General features: G+C 50.9%; 1 protein-coding gene across 1 annotated transcript; it reads right to left on the bottom strand.

The window, feature by feature from the left end:
- Positions 1 to 1,466: 1,466 nt before the first annotated feature.
- KRT7 (keratin 7) lies at positions 1,467 to 11,613 on the bottom strand. The gene is made up of 9 exons (XM_038752166.1): positions 11,190 to 11,613; positions 9,826 to 10,037; positions 7,410 to 7,470; positions 5,831 to 5,926; positions 5,392 to 5,556; positions 4,575 to 4,700; positions 3,674 to 3,894; positions 2,840 to 2,874; positions 1,467 to 1,891 (listed from the first exon to the last, which is right to left on the bottom strand). Exons 1-9 carry the CDS (start codon positions 11,532 to 11,534, stop codon positions 1,710 to 1,712), a joined length of 1,443 nt encoding a protein of 480 aa, XP_038608094.1. The 5' UTR covers positions 11,535 to 11,613; the 3' UTR covers positions 1,467 to 1,709.
- Between the last annotated feature and the right edge of the window lie 10,644 nt (positions 11,614 to 22,257).

Genomic DNA, 22,257 nt, shown 5'->3' with positions numbered 1-22,257 from the left:
GTTGTCCCTCCCCCTTGTGAGACCTGATTATCTTGCACCTATGACGGTGCTCAGCCCATAGAAAGCTCTATACAAGTGTCACAATTATTATGCACCTAGGAAAACTATGTCATAACCCTGACCCCTTCCCAGGTCCTGTCCCTGACCCTCTAGACCCTCAAGCTCATTGTGGGCAGGGAATGTGCATGGCACAGTGGACAGCGTACAGGTCTTGGAGTCAGAAGGTCATGGGTTCTAATTCCAGCCCTGCCACTTGTCTGCTGTTTGACCTTGGACAAGTCACTTCACTTCTCTGTGCCTCGGCTACCTCATCTGAAAGATGAGGACTGCGACTGTGAGTCCCACTCAGGATGGGGACATCCAACCAGATTTGCTTGCATCCACCCCAGTGCTTAGTACACTGCCTGGCACATAGTAAGCACTTAACAAATGCAATTATTTATTATTACTGTTCTACTGTACTCTCCCAAGAGCTTAGTGCTCTGCACACACTAAGCGCTCAATAAATACGATTGACTGACAGACTGAGCTAGACAGGAAGTTGGCCCGCCTTCCCCGAAACCCCAGCAGGCTTGACTGGTCTCATTCTCCAGTGGCCGACAGTCCTGTGCCCGGGCCCCAGGCCAGACCAGGAGCAGGAACAGACCCCGGGGCTGGGCCTGCCGGAGCAGGGCAAGAGCAGATAAGAGCGGGAAAGGCAACAAGCCAGTCTGGGTGCATTCCTCTGGCACGAGGGGCAGGCGGGTGGGCAGGGGCAGGGGGGTGGTGCCAAGTGCTGCATGGGCTACTCTGCCAACATGCTACAGTGGGCACTCTGCCACAAAGCGGCAGTCTGAGTGGTGGAGGGGTTGCTGAGTTTGGAGCAAGGAGGTGTCTCTGAGGGACCAGAAGGGGAGAGCAGGCTTTCTGACCTCTGTGACCGCTAATAGCAGCCCTTATCACCTAAAGAAGCAGCATGGCTCAGTGGAAAGAGCACGGGCTTTGAAGTCAGAGGTCGTGGCTTCAAATCCCAGCTCCACCACTTGTCAGCTATGTGACTTTGGGCAAGTGACTTAACTTCTCTGGGCCTTATTTCCCCCATCTGGAAAATGGGGATTAAGACTGTGAGCCCCCAGTGGGACAACCTCATCACCTTGTAACCTCCCCAGGGCTTAGAACAGTGTTTTGCACATAGTAAGCACTTAATAAGTGCTATCATTATTATTATTATTATTGTTGTTGTTGTTGAGGTCATCCAATGGAAGCGCAATGTGGTAACCAACAATTGCAGCGAGAGGGAGTGCAGTTAGATCCATGGATGAACGAATGAGGTCTCGGTCCTGGGGTGGGGGGGGGTCTAATTGTGTTGGAACTGCCCAAGTCTGTGGGACAAACCAAACTTCTTTGGTGCTGGGGGGCTGGGGGGACCCCTCCCACACCACCCCATCTCCCCTCTGCCCCAACGAGAACCCTGGCTAAGTGAAGAGTCAAGACAACAGCAGCAAGAGAAGCCGCCTTTATTAGCTCATGGGTCTACCTGCAGGTCACTTGGTCTCTATCACATGACAAACTGGACAATGGGCGGGGGGAGGCTTAGGCTGATGGGGGCATGCAGGAGTTTCATTCACCACTGTGGCATTACTGGGGGGCAGGGGCAGGGCCTGGGGGTCTGGGGGCATGCCTAGCCCCATTTCTTTCTCTGCCCCCACCTAGCTGGACTGGTTTCCATCCTAGTTGCGGTCGCTCTTCTGGCTAGAAGTGGTGAATTGGTAAGAGTAGGTCTGGTTGACCGCAGTGGCCCCCGGGGAGGTGGTGGCTCTGACACCGAAGTTGAGGGCATTGTGGCCCATGGTGCCCCCGAAGCCAAAGTTCTGTCCCTGGCTGTGGTAACTCCTGGAGCTGTTGACCTTGGCTGGGGAAGACAAGAGGGAGCATCAGCATTCCTCCCAAGGAGTGTCAGGATGTGAGGTTCTGGGGTCATTTTGTCTGGCCCCCTGCCTCTGAACCCAAGTGGATCCAGGCCCTGCTATTAGACACAATGTCCTAAAATGGGTTGGAGGCCACTGGGGCCCCAGAGAGGCAAGGTTCAAGGCAAAAAATCTGGAACTGAGAGGTGTGGGATGGAAGAGAGGAGGGATGGGGAGATCTGGGGACTGGGGGATTGTGTTTTAGGGACCGCAGAGGCCTCTGAGGACAGGTCACTGCAAGCCTTGTTAGCAAAACTTCCCTCTGCCTCCCCCTTCTTGTGTCCCCCTACCCAAAGAGATCACTCTACAGCCCACACCCTCACTCCCCAGCAATCGGTCACCCCCAGGCCTCCTACCCCAACTTCCCCTGCACCCCCACTTTCTCCCTGGTGTGTCCTTGGAGAGGGTTTGGGGTGGGGGTTGTGAACTCTGACCCAGTCTCCTGTCTGGGAGACACAGAGGCAGCCGGTAGAACTGGTTGGGCTGCTTCTTGCTGACTGATCAGCAGGGCCAGGGTCTGGACATCTTCTAAGTCCCCTTGGAGAAGCTGGTTGGTTCTGGGGCACTGAGTCAGGAGAGCCCTAGCCCCTTAGAGCAGGAACCCCACAAGAGGTAGTGAACAGGAAGGAGCCCCTAGGAAACCCACTCCTCAGAGAAGGGCCACCGAACGTGGTTGGAAGCTAAGCAACCAAAGGAAGTTGTGAATGATCCGCACTTTTCAATTATCCAGGATCTCCCTATCCCTGCCCCCGGCCACACCATGGGTAATGGAGAATGGATGGATACCTTGGGGACCGGGCTTCCCTTAGACCATGGGCCACATCCAGACCCTAGGCGGTGGGCCCAAGGCCCGGGTTCTAAGGCAGCAGAATCTTTCGACCCATGGGACTTACCGATGTTCACCGAACTGATGCCATCACCGGCCAGCCTGGAAGAGAAGCAGCCCTGTGAGGGTGGAAACAGCTTCGAGGAGGTGATGGGGCAGGGATGGGAGGAGAGGACTGGGGAGGAGCTCCTGGCCTGGAGCCAGGGAGTGGAGCATGGGGCAGGCTGATACCACTGGAGATAAAATATTCATGGGAAGCAGCCCGCTCTGAGTCATTTCCCATTGCAAACAAGCCTCTGGCCCCAGGCGGAGAGAGATTTTGGCCCCCCGCCCAAGCCCCTCACCCCACTAAACCGGGAACAAAGGTCGCAGGAGGAAGGAGCCGGGATGGCTCAGCTTGGAGAAGGGAGAGATGGGGGTGACAGGGAAGAAAATGGCTACACTTCAAGCCCAGAGGCAACAGGTTGGACAGAATGACTCCTCCCAGCCCTGTTTTGAATCCCAACCTTGCCAGCTCTCTGCTGAGTTTTGGGAACCCCCAAATGGGGGAATATTTGGGAACTCCTCCCCCCACCATTCACCCAGGAGGAGGGGGCTGGACACTGGACGGTGCCCTTATCAAATGTCACGTCCCCGCTGGGTCCAAGAGGCCTTTGGGGCCTGCAGGTAGGGGTGGCTGCCAAACCGAGGGCATTTGGGGGATCCCTCAACCTGGATCGTTGGCCTGAAGAGACCCAGCCTGCATGCTGGGGGGCACAGGAGATGTAACCTCTCTCCAGGCCTCCATCCCCCGGGCTCTCTCAGGAGCTGGGGGGTACTGTCTTCCCCAACCTCCCGACTCCGGGTCATCCATAGGAGTTTGGATCTGGAGCCCCAGTGGTCCCCGCTCCCCTTCTCCCACCTGCTCTCCTCTCCCTCCAGCAGCTTCCGGTAGGTGGCAATTTCCACGTCCAGAGCCAGCTTGATGCTCAGCAGCTCCTGGTACTCGCGCAGCTGGCGGGCCATGTCCTGCTTGGCCTTCTGCAGGGCAGCCTCCAGCTCATTCTGCTTCGCCCGGGCATCCCTGAGCGCCAGCTCTCCACGCTCTTCTGCCTCAGCGATGGCAGCCTCCAGCTTGGCACGCTACGGGGTGGAGGACCCAGGGGTAAGCCCCCCATGCACCCACCTCTGTCCCCTCACAGCCCACGCTTCCCCCTCCAGGCTTACTCTCCCTTTTCTTCCTCTTGCCCTACACACTACATCACCTCTCCTACTTCATTTTGCAACCAAAATATCCCAGACAAGCTGGGAGCTCCTCATGGTGGTGGTCAAGGGGTCGGCTCTAGACCCAAGGGATTGTAAATTAATCAGTGGTATTGAGTGTTCACTGTGTGCAGAGCACTGTGCTAAATGCTCAGGAGAGTACTCAGTGGAAAGAGCATGGGCTTTGGAGTCAGAGGTCATAGATTCAAATCCCAGCTTCACCAATTGTCAGCTGTGTGACTTTGGGCAAGTCACTTAACTTCTCTGGGCCTCAGTTACCTCAGCTGTAAAATAGGGATTAAGACTGTGAGCCCCCCGTGGGACAACCTGGTCACCTTGTAACCTCCCCAGCGCTTAGAACAGTGCTTGGCACACAGTAAGCACTTAATAAATGCCATCACCGTCATACAAAGAAACTGACTTGGAAGACTTGTTTCCTGCCCACAGTGGGTTTACAGTCTAGTGTCTCCTGCTCTCCCACCCATGCAAATCTCTGGACAGAGTAAACGGCACCTGTCTCTCTCCCCTGCGTCCACCCCTGCCCACCCCACCAGCCTTACCTGGCCCTTGATGTTGTCTATCTCAGATTGCAGCCTCTGGATGTTGCGGGTCATCTCGCTGATCTCACTCTTGGTATTGCGCAGGTCTTCGCCATGTTTTCCAGCTTTAGCCTGCAGGGTCTCGAACTGGAGAGGGGGTGAGTGGGGCCAAGGGAAGACAGAACCCTCCGATAAATCAGGGTCACTCAGGCAGTGGCACAGTGGGGCTCACTGGAAGGAGCGCTGGGCTGGGAAGCAAGAGGCCCTGATTCTAGTCCCAGTTTTGGCACGGGCCTGCTGTGTGACTGTAGGCAAGTCACTTAACCACTCTGGGCTTCAGTTTCCACCTCTCATAAAATGGGGAGACGTTGCCTGCTCCCCCTCCCCCTGAAACGGTGAGTTCCATGGATGTCCGATCTGACTCTTCTCACCTCTACCTTAGTGCAGAGCCAGGATTTAATAAATACCATCATTAAATTATATGAACAACCGGGTCATCCAGTTAGGAAATACCGTTCGGAGGAGCAGAGGGGCAGGCTGGGAAAATGGGTCAGAAGAAAGGTGGTTGGAGTTGGCAGTGACTGGCAGGGAGGAATGAAGACTGTAGGTAGTACTGCCGCTTTCACAAACTATTCTGAGAAGGACGGTGGGCGCTTAGTAAATAAATTGATTGATTGTAACCAACACATTTTCTGTCTCTCCTGAGGGTGGGGAAGATTACCCAGACCTGGGAAACTGGGATTGGTGGTCCCCATTGTGGAGGCAGGGGGATGGACACACACACACATACACACACACACACACACACACACACACACACACACGTGCTCTCACCCACCTTGATCTGGTACATGGTCTCGGCCTCGGCCCGGCTGCGCTGGGCGATCTCCTCGTATTGGGCCTTGACGTCGGCAATGATGCTGTCCAGGTCCAGGCTGCGGTTGTTGTCCATGGACAGCACCACCGACGTGTCCGAGATCTGGGCCTGCAGCTCATTCAGCTCCTGGGGCCCAGAGGAAGACCTGGATCAGGCCCCCTCCTTCGGCAGACCCCTCTTCTCCTCCCCAGATCTCCCAGCCTTCAGTCGCATCCAGCTACTCCCTTTACCATCCTCCTCCTCTGCCCCCCACACTCCTGATCAAGGGCTTCCCCGACCCGAGGCAGATGCCTGGGCCTACTGGCCAGCTCTATTGCCTATCTCTGTTCCTGGCTGGCTCCATCGCCTGCCCCCGTTCCAGATGGGCTCTATCGCCTGCCCGTTTCCGGCCGGCTCTCACCAGCTCATAGAGAGTACGCAGGAACTTGATCTCGTCAGTCAGGCAGTCCACCTGGGTCTCCAGCTCCACCTTGTTCATATAGGCGTTGTCCACATCCTATGGGGGTGATGAGACAGAGGTCAGAGACCCCCGGCCTGTAAGAGCTCCTCCCCTACTCTGTCCCCAGGAGAATGGAGAAGTTCCAGTTGGACTAGCCAGGGGAGACCTGGACACCGGTCCGGGGACCTTTGGGCTGCCTACTGTTTAACCTTGGGCAAGTCACTTAACTTCTCTGTGCCTCAGTTTCCTGGCCTGAAAAATGGAGAGTCAATATCTGTTCTCCCTTCTACTTAGGCTGTGAGCCCACTTTGGAACAGGGATTGGGTCCAACCTGATTATCTTGTATCTACACCAGCACTTAGTACAGTGCTTGGCACTACTAACAACTCAACACATCACAGTTATTATTAGTCCACTCTGCTTGGTGCATGTGGATCTGTGACCTTTAAGCATTTGAAAGTCACCCCATTTTCAACCCTGAAGGACTTATGTTCATATCTTTCAACTGTGATATCTATAAATTACTCATTTATATTGATGTCTGTCTCCCCTTCTAGACTGTAGGCTCACTGTGGGTGGGGATTGTGTCTGCCAACTCTGTTGTACTCTCCCAACTCTTTAGTTCAGTGCTCTATCCATAGTAAGTGCTCAATAAATACCATTCATTGATTGACTGATTGAGGAAGGAGGGGAGAGTAGAGGCGGTAGGACCAGGCTACAGAGCTCCATCCCCAGTGATAACAAAGCCACTAATCCTCCAATGACAACTTGGAGGCAGTGTGGCCGAATGGAAAGAACGTGGGACCGGAAGCCAAGAAACCCTGGCTCTAGCCCCAGCTCTACCCCTGCCCTGCTGTATGACCTTGGGCCAAGTCATTTCATCTCTCCGGGCCTCAGTTTCCTCATCTGTAAAATGGGAATAAGATACCTTCTGTCCCCACCCTCTTAGTTCCCACCCTGCCCAGGGCTCAGTTTGTGATGGAATGATTATCTGAATCCATCCCAATGCTTAGCACATGGTAGACACTTCATAAATACCTCAACTGTGTGCATGTGAGCCCATTGCTGGGTAGGGACCGTCTCTCTATGTTGCCAACTTGTACTTCCCAAGCGCTCAGTACAGTGCTCCGCACACAATAAGCACTCAATAAATACAATTGAATGAATGACTGTAAGTATATAAAAGTTCCTTGTGGATAGGGAATACATGTTGGGGCTTTGCTGTAACTTCCGCGCACTTAGAACATGGCACTGCGCTCAGTAGGCACTCAGTAAGTACAATTATCTGCTACATGTCTCTTCCTGCATGGTCCTTGGAAAGGGCAGGGAAATCCCCCCACATACACACACCATTTGCCATATCAGGACAGAAAGAGTCAGAGAGGGCAAATAACTTTCACCAAATCACACAGCACATCCAGGGAGGCTGAACCATTCGAATCTGGGACTCCAGCACTGCTCTCCTAGAGGATGGGAAGTTTTGATCCCTCCCACAATGCCCCAGTTAGCAGGGGGAGGGCTCGCCACAGCCCCCCCTCACCTTCTTGATGACCACAAACTCATTCTCGGCAGAGGTGCGCTTATTGATTTCATCCTCGTACCTGCGGGGAGAGAAAATAATAATTATAGTAATGTTATTTGTTAAGCAGTTAGTATGTGGGAAGCAATGTGGCTCAGTGGAAAGAGCCCGTGCTTTGGAGTCAGAGGTCATGGGGTCAAATCCCGGCTCCTCCACTTGTCAGCTGTGTGACCTCAGGCGAGTCACTTAACTTCTCTGGGCCTCAGTTCCCTCATCTGTAAAATGAAGATGAAGACTGTGAGCCCCGTGTAGGACAACCTGATTACCTTGTATCTACCCCAGTGCTTAGAACAGTGCTTGGCACATAGTAAGTGCTTAACAAATACCAACATTATTATTATTATTATTATGTGCCAGGCACCGTACTAGGTGCTGGGGTGGATACAAGAAAATTGGGCTGGACACAGTTCCTGTCCCACGTGGGGCTCACAGTCTCATTCCCCATTTTAGAGATGAGGTAACTGAGGCACATAGAAGTAAAGTGACTTGCCAAAGGTCACCCAGCAGACAAGTGGCGGATCAGGATTAGAATCCATGATCTTCTGACTGCCAGGGCCCTGCTCTAAGTCATGCTTCTTGGCATGGGCACTGGAATCCAGAGAGGAGGATCTCAAAGAAATCGGGCAGCGGTTTCTTTATGGGTTTTTCCTGGGACTCTGGGCCAGGGTAGGAGGTGGGGGAACTATGAGGAGGTGGAAGCAAAGACAAAAGAGAGAAAGAGGCGGGAGAGAGAGGAGGGAGACATAGGGGTGGAGCGAGCCTGTGCAGATGCACTCATCCAACCAGGTCCTAAAGCAGGAGCCCAGAAGCTCCACCTGCTTCTCTGCCCTGGGGCTGCCTCCTGCCTCTCTGTTCCCTAAACCCCTCCTCCCCCTGGCTCCCCTCCTGTGCCCCTTGGCTCAGGAATCCTGGGATAATCCTCCGTGGAGATCAGGACAGAGGCCGTTGTGTCTCGAGGCGGGTACCTCGCTTGGGCACAAAGGGGCTCTGTCTTCCTGTCCAGGATTACCAGATCTCACCCCAGGCTGGTGGAGACAACTGGGCAAGAATCCTCGCCCCCCACCCCGGCTGACCCCCACCCCCAAATCACTTCCTGGCCCACTTGTCAGGTGAGGGAACAGAAGGAAGTCCAGGAGAAAGGGTGTGGGCAGGATTTGGTCAGAGGGTGAGCAAGGCATGCAGATTGCAGGGGAAGTAGCCATGTACTTCCTCCCAGCCAATCCCACCCCCTACCCCTCTGCCCTCCCCCACCCCTTCTCTGTACTTCTCTGTAATTTATTTATTTATATTAATATCTGTCTCCTCCCTCTAGACTGGAAGCTTGTCGTGGGCAGGAAATGTGTCTGATGTTATATTGTACTCTCCCAAGCTCTTAGTACGGTGGTTTGCACACAGTAAGTACTCAATATATATGATTAATAAAGTAAATAATAAATGTGTCTGTTATATTGTTATACTATAATCTCCCAAGTGCTTAGTACAGTACTCTGCATATAGTAAGTGCTCAACAAATACAATTGAACGAATGAATAACTTACCCCCACCTACCCTTCTGTGTGGGCAGATCCCAGGTATAATAATGGCTCCACACCCCACCCCCAGCTTTTAACTGGTTCCCTCCTCCTCCTGCACCTGTTGCCCTCCTGCACCTGTCCCCACTCCCAAGCCCCAGGATACAGGTCTGGTTCCCTGGCTGCTCCACCCATCTCGCTCTGTTTACTCAGTCCCCCGCTTCCAGGCACGAACATCCAGCACCTTCTCCTCTCCCACTTCCTGGGCTGGGGGGGGCGTGGCTCCCCAGATGACTCCCCACTCCCCTCCCCACCCACCATCCTGATCTAGGGCCAGCAAATCTATCATTGGGTTCAAGAGATCCGAAAGGAACCTCTCCACACCCACTCCTGGGGCCTTTGAATTTTGAACCCCAAAGGTCAGTGTGATCCAGTCCTAATCACCAGTGGAGAACGTCACAGAGGCGGAGAGTGTAGATAAAGGAGATGTGCTGGTCATCCTTATCCTCTGGGGATCTAATCTACCCCCTTCCAATCCCAGTCTCCCAGGGACACAAGGTGGTTAAGATCGCCCTTTTTTCCAGCTGTCTCCTGGCCTCTGCTCCAGTCACATACTTCCGCCTCCACCCCTGTTCCGAATCCTTGCCTTGGCTTCTCTCCTCTCTTCGCTCTTCTTCTCAAGCCTCTGCCTCAGCCTCCCTACCAGGCCTCCAGAGATGGTGGGGTGGGGGTGTAACCCCATGGCTTTGAGCATCGGGGCAGGGGCAGATCACGTTTTCCTTTAAGTCTCCCTCACCCTCAAAGCTACCACCACCCCACCCGGACCCTGCCGCATGGACATCCGGGCTCCGGTCGCTGCCCATTACTTGTTCTTGAAATCCTCCACCAGGTCCTGCATGCTCTTCAGCTCGCCTTCCAGGCGGCCCTGGTCACTCAGGAGCCCGTCCAGCTGGTGCCTGAGGGAGCTAATGTAGCTCTCGAACATGGTGGGGATGTTGCTGCTCTTGCCTGATTTCTGTTCCTGAAGCAGACTCCACTTGGTCTCCAGCATCTTATTCTGCTGCTCCAGGAACCGCACCTGGAGGGGCACGGGGGAATGGGAGGATCAGGCGGGGGCTTGGCCTGGATGACCTCAGGAGCCCTGGTTGGGGAAGTTTGTTGTGGGCAGGGAATATGCCTATTCTGTTGTTGTTATGTACTTAGCACAGTGCTCTGCACACAGTAAGCGCTCAGTAAATGCAATTGACCCACTGACTTATTCAACTGTCTTCCATTCAGTCGTATATACCGAGTGCTTACTGTGTGCAGAGCACTGTACTAAGTGCTTGGGAGAGTAGGAATAGAACAATAAGCACAACATATTCCCTGCCCTCAACGGGCTTACAGTCCAGAGGACGAGCTGACCATCAGGGGGCGCCGATGGTCCAGACCTGTTGACCATAGGGGCCCCTCCCCATGGTCCAGTATGGCACTGGGGTCCCTCAATCAATCAGTTGTTATTACTGATCGTTTACTGTGTGCAGAGCGCTGTACTAAGGGCTTGGGAGAGGACAATAAAAAAGGGCGCTCAGAGCACTTATGAACGTAACCACAATTTATTTATTTCTATTAATGTCCGTCTCCCCGTCCAGACTGTAACCTCGTTGTGGTTGGGGAATGTGTCTACTGTATCGTTGTTTGTCCTCTCCCAAGCACTTAGTACAGTGTCCTGCACACAATAAGCGCTCAGTAATGTGATTGATTTATTGATGGATCAGAGCCCCCTCATCTCCCCAGGACTCACGGGTCATCCCTGTGCGTCACACTCAGGCCTCGTAGCAAGGAAACCGACCTCCTGGGATCTTGGGGTGGGGGTCTGAGGTCGGGGGCATGCAGGGGGAGGCGGTAACAGGGAAACCCGGAAGAGAAGGGCCATCACCATCATCATCATCAATCGTATTTATTGAGCGCTTACTATGTGCAGAGCACTGTACTAAGCGCTTGGGAAGTACAAATTGGCAACATATAGAGACAGTCCCTACCCAACAGTGGGCTCACAGTCTAAAAGAGAGAGACAGAGAACAAAACCTAACATACTAACAAAATAAAGCACCTGCAGGTGGCCACGACAGCCCCAGAGAAAGGAAACCCGATCAGACTGAATTCTAAGGGGGCGGGCGAGGTGGGCCTGGGAGTGGCAGAAAGCTGGGCGAGGGGAGATGGGGTCGCTGGAGGAGGGGGGCCTACTCACCTTGTCGATGAAGGAGGCGAATTTGTTGTTGAGGACCTTGATCTGCTCACGCTCCTCCTTCCGCACCTTCTGGTGCAGGGGGTCGATCTCCAAGTTCAGGGGGGCCAGCAGGCTCGGATTGATGGTCACCTCCTGGATGCCGGCCCCAGGCCCGAAGGCGGCTGCGCTCCCGACCCCATAGTAGCGCCCGGCTGAGCTGATCTTCCGTCCGCTGCCGGCCCCCAGATTGAAAAGGCTGCTGCTGCCGAAGCCCCCTGTGCCCCTGGAGGAGCCCACCGAGCTGACCCTGGTGAAGCTCACCCGGCTGGTTGGGACGGCGGAGCGGGAACTGAAGTGTGTGGCCATGGCGAGGGGGGCTGGGAAGGGTCTTCTCGTGCTGGTCGAAGCGGGACGGTATACGGTCCTTTGTGAGAGTGGCCTCTGCATGCCTCTGGCACCTCTATTTATCCGTTAGGAGCTGGGCTGGGCCTTGGGCCCGGGAGAGATCAGTTTACAGCCTGGGTGGGAGGGTGGGGTGAGGCTGATGGGGCTTCGGTGGCTCCTTACCTGCTCTCCAGGACACACCCAGAACCCCCAGAAACTTCTGCTTTCGCACAGGAAAGCGGAATAATAATAACAGAATAATGGTATTTAGTAGTTAATGGAATTTGTTAAGCACTTACTATGTGCCAAGAACTGTTCTAAGCGCTGGGTAAGATACAAGGTGATCAAATTTTAGACTGTGAGCCCACTGTTGGGTAGGGACTCTCTCTATATGTTGCCAACTTGTACTTCCCAAGCGGTTAGTACAGTGCTCTGCACACAGTAAGCGCTCAATAAATACGATTGATTGATTGATTGATTGTCCCATGTAGGGCTCACACTTTTAATCCCCATTTTGCAGATGAGATCACTGAGGCACAGAGAAGTTAAGTGACTTGCCCAAGATCACACAGCAGACGAGTGGCGGTGCCCAGACTAGAACTCACATCCTCTGACTCCCAAGCCCGGGCTCTTTCCACTATTTGTTAGGCGCTTACTATGTGCCAAGCACTGTTCTAACCCCCGATTTGGGGGGTGGAGGGGCTAGGAGCCCCTTTTGGAGCCGAGCCTCCCAGGGAGAGGTCCGCAGGGGCTGAGGAGTAGACACGGTTCCTGCCCTTTTCCATTCATTCTTTCATTCGACTGTATTTATCAAGCAGTTACTGTGTAACAAGCGCTGGAAGAGTAAAGTAGAACCAAAAAAAAGGACCCATTCCCTCCCCAGAACGAGTTTACAGCCTAGAGGGGGACACCGACATTAACATAAATAAATAAATTGCAGGTATGGACATCATCTGTAATAATAATAAAAAATAAATTCTTTATTTATATTAAAGTCTGTCTCCCTCCTCTAGATGTAACCTCGTTGTGGGCAGGGAATGTGTCTGCTTATTGTTGTATTGGACTCTCCCAAGCGCTTAGTACAGTGCAGGGCAAGTGCTCAATAAATACGACTGAATGAATGAGTGAAGCGTTGTGGGACGGCTGCCTATCTGTCGTAGGGATCACAGTAAGAGCCCAATAAATTCCAAAGAGTGACTCAGAGGATACACACATTGTGCGGGACCCTGGGGGAGGGGCAGAGGGAGGAGGAGAGGGGGTCGCTGCCCTCGGCCGGGAGGGGGAGGGGTGCCTGTCTGTTGTAGGGGGTCACAGTAAGCGCTCAGTAAATACCTCCGATTGACTGACACAGGACACACACACCCACTTTGCAGGGTGCCGGGGGAGGGGTGGAGGGAGAAGATAAAGAGGCCTGTCTGATGGGGGCTACAAATCACACACGCACACACCCCTCCCCCCCCACCCACCCATTCATTCAGTCATTCATTCAGTCGTATTTATTGAGCGCTTACTGTGTGCAGACCACTGTACTAAGCGCTTGGGAAGTACAAGTCGGCAACATACAGAGAGCCCTAACGGGCTCACAGTCTAGAAAGGGGAGACAGACAACAAAACAAAACATGTAGACAGGTGTCAAAACCGTCAGAATAAATAGAATTCTAGCTAAATGCACATCATTAACAAAATAGAGTAGTAAATATGTACAAGTAAAATAGAGTACTAAATCTGTACAAATGTATACAAATGCTGTGGGAAGGGAGGAGGAGAGGAAAAAGGGGGCTCAGTCTGGGAAGGCCTCTTGGAGGAGGTGAGCTCTCAGTAGGGCTTTGAAGGGAGGAAGAGAGCTAGTTTGGTGGATGTGTGGAGGGAGGGCATTCCAGGCTAGGGGAAGGACGTGGGCCAGGGGTCGACAGCAGGATAGGCGAGAATGAGACTGTGAGCCCACTGTTGGGTAGGGACCGTCTCTATGTGTTGCCAACTTGTACTTCCCAAGCGCTTAGTACAGTGCTCTGCACACAGTAAGCGCTCAATAAATACGATTGAATGAATGAATGAATGAGGCACAGTGAGGAGGTGAGTGGCAGCAGAGGAATGGAGGGTGCGGTCTAGGTTTTAGAAGGAGAGAAGGGACTGCTGTGTGACCTTAAGTCACTTAATCTTTCTGTGCCTCAGTAAAGGAGATTAAGACTCTGAGCCCCATACAGGACATGGACGATATCCAAATTGATTAACTGGTATCTATCCCAGCACTTAAAAATAATAATTGTGGTATTTGTTAAGCACTTACTATGTGCCAGGCACCCTACAAAGCACTGGGTTGGTTGAAAGCAAATCGGGTTGTCCCAAGTGGGGCTCTCAATCTCAATTCCCATTTTACAGATGAGGTAACTGAGGCCCAGAGAAGCAAAGTGACTCTCCAAAGTCACACAGAAGACAAATGGCAGAGCCGGGATTAGAACCCAAGACCTTCTGACTTTCAGGCCCGTGCCCCAACCGCTATGCCAAAACAGTGCCTGGCACAGAGTAAGTGCTTAACAAATACCATTTAAAAGGAAAAAAATATGTCTGGGAGGCAGAGGAGGACCTGGGTTCTAGACCTAGGTGACCTATGTGTCCTAGGGCAAGCCATTTCACCTCTCTGGGCCTGTTTCCTCATTTGTAAAATAGGGATAATGATACCTGCCTCTCCCTAACTCCCAGGGATGTTGTGAGGACAAAATGAGGCTCCTACTGTGAAGGTGTTTGGGTAAAATGCACCTTCAAGGAACTGTGACTTCCATAAATGTGGAGGAGGCCCAGAGACAGGAGGTGATCCAGGCCCCACTCCAAAGGAGTTGACAGTCAGATGGGGGACTGACTCCCATTCTAAGGGACACCAGTCAAAACACACAGAGGTTCTGGGTTCTAATCCAGAGAAGCAGTATGGTGTAATGGATAGAGCACAGGCCTGGTAGACAGAAGATCTTGGGTTCTAATCGCAGCCCCACCACTTGTCTGCTGTGTGACCTTGGGCAAATCACTTCACTTCTCCAGGCCTCAGTTCCCTCATCAATAAAATGGGGATGGAGACTGTGAACCCCATGTGGGACAGGGACTATGTAAAACCCGATTTGGTTGTATCCACCTCGGCACTTAGTACAGTGTCTGGCACATAGTAAGCACTTAACAAATACCATAATGATGTATTATTATTGTTATTTTTAATAATAATAATCCATCAGGTTTTTGCTGTATGTCATTGGGCAAGTGAGTACACCTCTCTAGATCTGTGTTTCCCCTGTAGAAATAAATCAATCAATGGAATTTATTGAGCACTTACTGTGTGCAGAGTACAGTACTAAGCCCTGGGGAGAGTACATTATAGCAGAGTTGGTAGACCAGTTCCCTTCCCCATAAGGAGCTTATAGTCTAGAAGGGGAGACATTTATATAAACAAATAAACTATGGATATGTGCATAATTGCTGTGGGGTGGAGGATGGAGTCACTATAAGCACCCAATAAGCACTCAGTAAGTTCCACAAATTGATATTGAGCACTTAAATCTCCTCCTCTACACTGTAAATTTGTGGGTAAGGATCCCATCAACTCTGTTGTACTGTACTCTCCCAAGGGCTTAGTTCAGTGCTCTGTACAGAGTAAGTGCTCAGTAAATACAATTCATTCATTCATTCATTCAATTGTATTTATTGAGCGCTTACTGTGTGTAAAACACTGTACTAAGCACTTGGAAAGTACAATTTGGAAACAGATACAAAGAATCCCTACCCAACCATGGGCTCACAGTCTAGAAGTGGGGAGACAGACAACAAAACAAAGCAAGTAGACGGGCATCAATAGCATCAAAATAAATACGTAGAATTGTAGATGTATACTCATTCATTCATTCAATCGCATTTATTGAGAACTTACTGTGTGCACAGCACTGTACTAAGCGCTTGGGAAGTACAAGTTGGCAACATATAGAGACGGTCCCTACCCAACAGCGGGCTCGCAGTCTAGAAAGGGGATATATACATATCATTAATAAAATAAATAGAATAATAAATATGTACGATTCCTGGGAGCAGGGACTTTGTGATCTCTGGAAAGGAAGGAAGGGGCAAGGAAAGGATGAGTTCCTAGGGAAGCGGGAAAATGATTCTCCCTGAGGAACAGTCCCATCATGGAGATGCAGGTCAGTCTCGGGCTTTTGAAGCGAGGAGGAGGGATGTCTGGCCTCCAGATTGGATCTTGGTTGTCCCTTGCCCAAGAACCTGGTGATTTGGGTGGTTCAAGATCTCCAGAGTTTGCATCTGCTGGAGGAAGACGAAGGTTGCAGCAGACAAGTGAATGAACGATTGAATGAATGAATGAAAGTGGTCAGGTCCTCTGTCCCAGGCCCATGCTCTTTCCACTAGGTCCTACTGCTTCCCCTTGGAGAGTTTTAACATTTCAAGGGGCAGCTCATAAGCAGGAGCAATATGAGGCCCATTTTCTCACCCATGCCCAGTGCCTGAGACCGTTAACATGTTCCGAACAGAGCCTGGGATCTCTTTCCCGGTAGAGCGGTGCCCCTGGGGGTGGCTGGCCAGCACGTATCCACTCTGACCATGGCCAAGGTCCAGGGCCACTGGGTTCTTGAGCAAAATGGCCCCCTCCCCCAGGCTTCTCAGGCAGATGGCCAGACCTCTCTGGTCTCCATCATCATCATCATCAATCGTATTTATTGAGTGCTGACTATGTGCAGAGCACTGTACTAAGCGTTTGGGAAGTACAAATTGGCAACATATAGAGACAGTCCCTACCCAACAGTGGGCTCACAGTCTAAAAGGGGGAGACAGAGAACAAAACCAAACATACTAACAAAATAAAATAAATAGAATAGCTATGTACAAGTAAAATAAATAAATAAATAAATAGAGTAATAAATATGTACAAACATATATACATATATACAGGTGCTGTGGGGAAGGGAAGGAGGTAAGATGGGGGATGGAGAGGGGGACAAGGGGGAGAGGAAGGAAGGGGCTCAGTCTGGGAAGGCCTCCTGGAGGAGGTGAGCTCTCAGCAGGGCCTTGAAGGGAGGAAGAGAGCTAGCTTGGTGGATGGGCAGAGGGAGGGCATTCCAGGCCCGGAGGATGCTGTGGGCCGGGGGTCGATGGTGGGACAGGCGAGAACGAGGTACTGTGAGGAGATTAGCGGCGGAGGAGCGGAGGGTGCGGGCTGGGCTGTAGAAGGAGAGAAGGGAGGTGAGGTAGGAGGGGGCGAGGTGATGGACAGCCTTGAAGCCCAGGGTGAGGAGTCTCCAGCGGACATTCTGGTCCATCCGGCCCAGACCACATTCCTGCATTTGCCCTCCAGCCCCCAATCCCTAGTCCCCTCCCTCCAACCTTCTAAAATGACCTCTGGGCCTAACTCTGTCCTGAGAGTCAGGCAATCAGTTGTATTGTACTAAGCTCTAGCGAGAGTACATTCTAACAATAAACAGGCACATTCCCTGTCCACAATGAGTTACAGTCTAGAGGGGGAGACAGACACTAATATAAATAAATAAAATGCAGATATGTACCTAAGTGCTGTGGGGCTGGGAGGGGGGATGAATAAAGGGAGCAAGTCAGGGTGATGCAGAGGGAGTGGAAAAAGAGGAAAAGAAGGCTTAGTTAGGGAAGGCCTCTTGAAGGAGATGGGCCTTTAATAAGGGTTTGAAGGGAGGAAGAGTCATTGTCCGTCAGATATGAGGAGGGAGGGCATTCCAGGCCAGAGGTGGGACATGCGTTACAGGTCAGCAGCCAGTAGTATGGTCCTCCCAGGGCCAGCCTTCTTCAGAGAGCAAACCAGATCTTTGCGGCATGTTCCTGCCAGAGCCTGTGGCGTCTGGGGCTGGAATTGGGTTGGACGGAAGAAGCTGAGAAAAGATAGAATAGCCTGTGTGTCCAGCCCTCTGGGAGGAGGGAAGGAGAGGCAGAGGGGCAGTGTGGCCTGCTGGAAAAAACATGGGACTAAGCTTCAGAAGACCTGCATTCTGACCCCTGCTCTGACACTGAATGGCTGTGTGACTTCCGACAAGACACTTAATTTCTCTGTACCTCCATTTCCTCATCTGTAAAATGAACACAAAATACCTGTTCTACCGCTCTCATAGACTGTGGAACAGGGACTGTTTTCAGTATGATTATTTTATATCGATCCCAGTGCTTCAAATATTGGATGTCCCCAATAGATTTCATTATTATTATCACAACTTCAGATTGAGAGCTCAAGGCTCCTCCTTCAAAGGTGCCTTCTGTACCGGTCTACATGCACCCTTCTCCCTGTCTGGGATCTCTGCTTCAACCAGGCAAGCCACTCCTGCCCCAGCCCCCCAATCTCTGTGAAGTGGCATGACCTAGTGGCTAGAGCACAGGCCTGGCAATCAGAGGACCTGGGTTCTAATTCCATCTCTGCCATTTGTCTGTTATGTGACCTTGGGCAAGTCACTTAACTTCTCTGTGCCTCAATTATCTCATCTGAAAATGGGGATTAAAGCTGGAAATCTCATATGAGACAAGGATTGTGTCCCACCTGATTACCTTGTATCTTACGCAGCAGTTAGAAGAGTTTATTATTTATTTATTTATTTTATTTGTACATATTTATTTTATTTTGTTAATATGTTTTGTTTTGTTCTCTGTCTTCCCCTTCTAGACTGTGAGCCCACTGTTGTGTAGGGACTGTCTCTATACGTTGCCAACTTGTGCTTCCCAAGCACTTAGTACAGTGCTCTGCACACAGTAAGTGCTGAATAAATACAATTGAATGAATGAATTAATGAACAGTGCTTGACACATAGTAAGAACTTACCAAATGTCATGATTATTATTACTGTTATTGTCTCTAGGCCATTTTATCCCCATCTGGAATGCCTTCTCCAAACCATGTCCCTTCCCTGCAATATTATTCTGACACTCTCCTCTTTCACTTGCAGCAGCTGCAGCATTGATAGAGTGCTTAATGTGTGCAGAACATTCTTCTTGGGACTTGGGAGCAATTAGTGAAAGTAGAAATTGCAATCCCTGCCCTCAAGGAGTTTGTGTTCCAGTGGCCCAACTAGGAACTAGCTTTTTGTACACTTGGTGTGCTGAGGAGTAGTACCGTGCTCTGCACACAGTTAGCGCTCAATAAATATGATTGAATGAATGAGTGTCCCTCATTGGCCTGAAATGGGTTAAAGTCACACCTAGGGGTAAATGTCCCTGTCGACGGTGTCATCTTTGAATACTAAATTGTTAAAAGAGTGAGAGAATGAGGACAAATAATAGCACAGGTGGTTAAATATCAATAATAAATAAACAGATAAGTGCATAAAGGTCCTGAGGCTGGTCGCGGAAGGCCTCATGGAAGAAGTAATTTTTTAGGAGGGCTCTGAATGATGGATTGTCTTGAAGAACAAGAGAGACTCTTTGCTGTCACAAGAGAGCAGGAGGCAGAGGGACAGGTGCAGTGACCTCAAAATGTCCCATCCCATAGTAATAAACTCACTGTGTGCAGGGAACGTACCTATCAGCTCTGTTCTCTGTGCCTCAGTTACCTCATCTGTAAAATTGGGATTAAGACTGTGAGCCCCATGTGGGACAACCTGATAACCTTGTATCTACCCCAGTGCTTAGAACAGTGCTTGGCACATAGTAAGCCCTTAACAAATACCATCATCATTATTATTATTATTATTACTCTCCCAAGTGCTTAGTACAGCCTTTGCACACAGTAAGAGCTCAATAAATATCACTGATTGATTGATAGTAAGAGCATTAGAGTTTATTGACCACTCACAGGTTACAATGCACCTCGCTATTCATTCAATCATATTTATCGAGCGCTTCTGTGTGCAGAGCACTGTAATAAGCACTTGGGAGAGTACCATATAACAATCAACAGACACATTCCCTGCCCACAATCAGCTTCAGAAACTACAAAACAGGCAGGTTCCCCACCCACAAGGAGCTTACACTCCAAGGGAGGAGACAGAAATTAATGTCATTCCAAAAAGGCTAGTCAAAGTAAATAATTGAATGTACACTTGAATCAACATACATATAAGTGGGCTGAGAATGGAACTACTTAAGCTCATGGGTTTGGTTACTGGGTGATACGGCCTTGATCCTGGAGCTGGCGGCACCTGGAGGGTGGCTCTACGGGGGCTTGGAGCAAGGGTCCGCGGACTGAGAGTTTGCACACCTGGTCTTGTGCTTCCTCCCTCCAGAAAGTGTTTCTTTCCGGCAGCCCCAGGATCTCCAGATTTGGCTCGGAGCCGGTATTTGGTTACGGCTGCTAAGGCAACCCGGAGCTCCAGGCTGGACAAACAAATAGTTTGCGTTCAGGGCCCCACGTGACCAAGGCGGGTGGACCAGCTCCCCACTGCTCCCCCTGCGACTTTGCCCTCGATTTCCGGATCCGATCCGGTTTCCTGGTGGCGGACGTTGGCCCTTCCCCTCCCAGCTCGGGCCTCCAGCCTGGCTCCTCCGCCCCGTACCCTCAATCAATCAGTCAATCGATCTTATTTATTGAGAGCTTACTGTGCTCAGAGCACTGGACTAAGCACTTGGGAGAGGACATTAGAACAATAAACAGACACATTCCCTGCCCACAATGAGCTTACAGTCTAGAGAAGCAGCATGGCTCAGTGGAAAGAGCATGGGCTTTGGAGTCAGAGGACATGGGTTCAAATCCCTGCTCCGCCACTTGTCAGCTGTGTGACTTTGGACAAGTCACTTGACTTCTCTGGGCCTCAGTTACCTCATCTGTAAAATGGGGATTAAGACTGTGAGCCCCACGTGGGACAACCTGATCACCTTGTAACCTCCCTAGTGCTTAGAACAGTGCTTTGCACACAGTAAGCGCTTAATAAATGCCAGCATCATTATTATTATTATTAGAGGGGGAGATAGGCATTAGTAGAAAGAAATAAATGACGGATATGGACATAAGTGCGTGGGGCTGGAAGGGGGGATGAATAAAGGGAGCTAGTCAGGGTGACGCAGAAGGGCATAGGGCATAAGGGAGTGGAAGAAAAGGAAAAGAGGGCTTAGTCAGGGAAGGCCTCTTAGAGATGTGCCTTTAATAAGGCTTTGAAGTGGGGGAGAGTCACAGACTATCGGATAGGAAGAGGGAGGGTATTCCAGGGGAGAAGCAGGACATGGATGAGAGGTCAGTGGCGAGATAGACGAGAATGTGGTACAGTGAGTATGTTGGCGTCAGAGGAGCGAAGTGTGGGGGCTGGGTTGTAGTAGAAGAGTAGCGAGGTGATTGAGTGCTTTAAAGCTGATGGTAAGGAGTTTCTGTTTGATGCGGAAGTGGATGGGAAACCAGTGGAGGTTCTTGAGGAGAGGGGAAACATGGACTGAACGTTTCAGTAGAAAAATGAGCCAGGTAGGAGAGTGAAGTATGGACTGGAGTGGAGAGACAGGAGGCAGGGAAGTCAGCAAAGAGGCTGATCCCTCCTGCTTTGAGACAGCCTCCCTGTACCAATCAAGCAATCAGGGATATTTACTGAGTGCTTATTATGTGCAGAGCACTGTGGTAAGTGCTTGGGAGAGTATAATACAACAGAATTAGTAGACATGTTCCCTGCTGATGAAGAGCCAGGCCATCACACACACGGCCCTCTCCGTCTCCCTCCTGCCTTTTTTTTAATGGTATTTGTTAAGCACTTACTGTGTGTCAAGCACTGTTCTAAGCACTGGGATAGATACAAATCAATCAATCAATCAATCATACTTATTGAGCATTTACTGTATGCAGAGCACTGTACTCAGAGCTTAGGACAGTACAGTACAACAGAGTTGGTATTCATTCATTCAATCATATTTATTTAGCACTAACTTGGAAGAGAATTATTTAAGCAGACACATTCCCAGCCCACAAGGAGTTTACAGTCTAAAGGACACAATCCTTGTCCCACATCGGGCTCATATTCTAAGTAAGAAGAATAGGTGTTGAATCCCCATTTTACAGTTAAGGAAACTGAGGCCAAGAGAAGTTAAGTGACTTGCCCAAGGTCACGCAGCAAGGAAGTGGCAGAGGAGCTAGGATTAAACCCAGGTTCTCTGATTTCCAGGCCCGGGCTTTTTTCACTAGGCCACGCAGATTCTCACACTGCCTTGACTGTGTCTGCCTGTATGGAAGAGGTGTGTCTGTGTGTCTGTCTTGCCACCCCAAGCAGATCTCAAGCTCCCTTTAAGGCAGGGGCCTTGGCAGCTGTCCATCAAGGACCTTAGTTTTGGACTCTGCAACTTTGGCAAACGCAGGTCTGCAGAGGAAGAGGCCTCCCCCACCCTTTTTGTCAACGACTTCCCACAGACCCGCCCTTTCCCAGTGTTTCCTCCGTAAGAAATCATTGAATCCTCCAGCTCCCTGTTGAAGGGGCAAGGCCTGGGCTCAATGTCGAGACTCCGTTCAAGCCCCTCCTCTGCTAAGACACCCAGAACAAGTCCCTGTAACCTTTTTGTACCTCCATTGTGCTGCTGACTCCTTGTCCATGTCCTTCCAAAGGCCTGCTACCTCTTTGTATCTGACAGACAATCACTCTCCTCACCTTCAAAGCCATAATAATAATAATAATAATGGTATTTATTAAGTGTTTACTATGTGCCAGTCACTGTACTAACGCTGGGGTAGATACAAGAAATTCAGGTTGGACACAGTCCTTGTCCCATGTAAGGCTCACAGTCTCAATCCCCATTTTACAGA

This window comes from Tachyglossus aculeatus, chromosome 10 (genome assembly GCF_015852505.1).
Source record: "Tachyglossus aculeatus isolate mTacAcu1 chromosome 10, mTacAcu1.pri, whole genome shotgun sequence".
In the NCBI taxonomy this organism is placed as follows: domain Eukaryota; kingdom Metazoa; phylum Chordata; class Mammalia; order Monotremata; family Tachyglossidae; genus Tachyglossus; species Tachyglossus aculeatus.
Note: the sequence above shows the minus strand (reverse complement) of the source record. Positions and strands in the feature narration are given on the sequence as shown.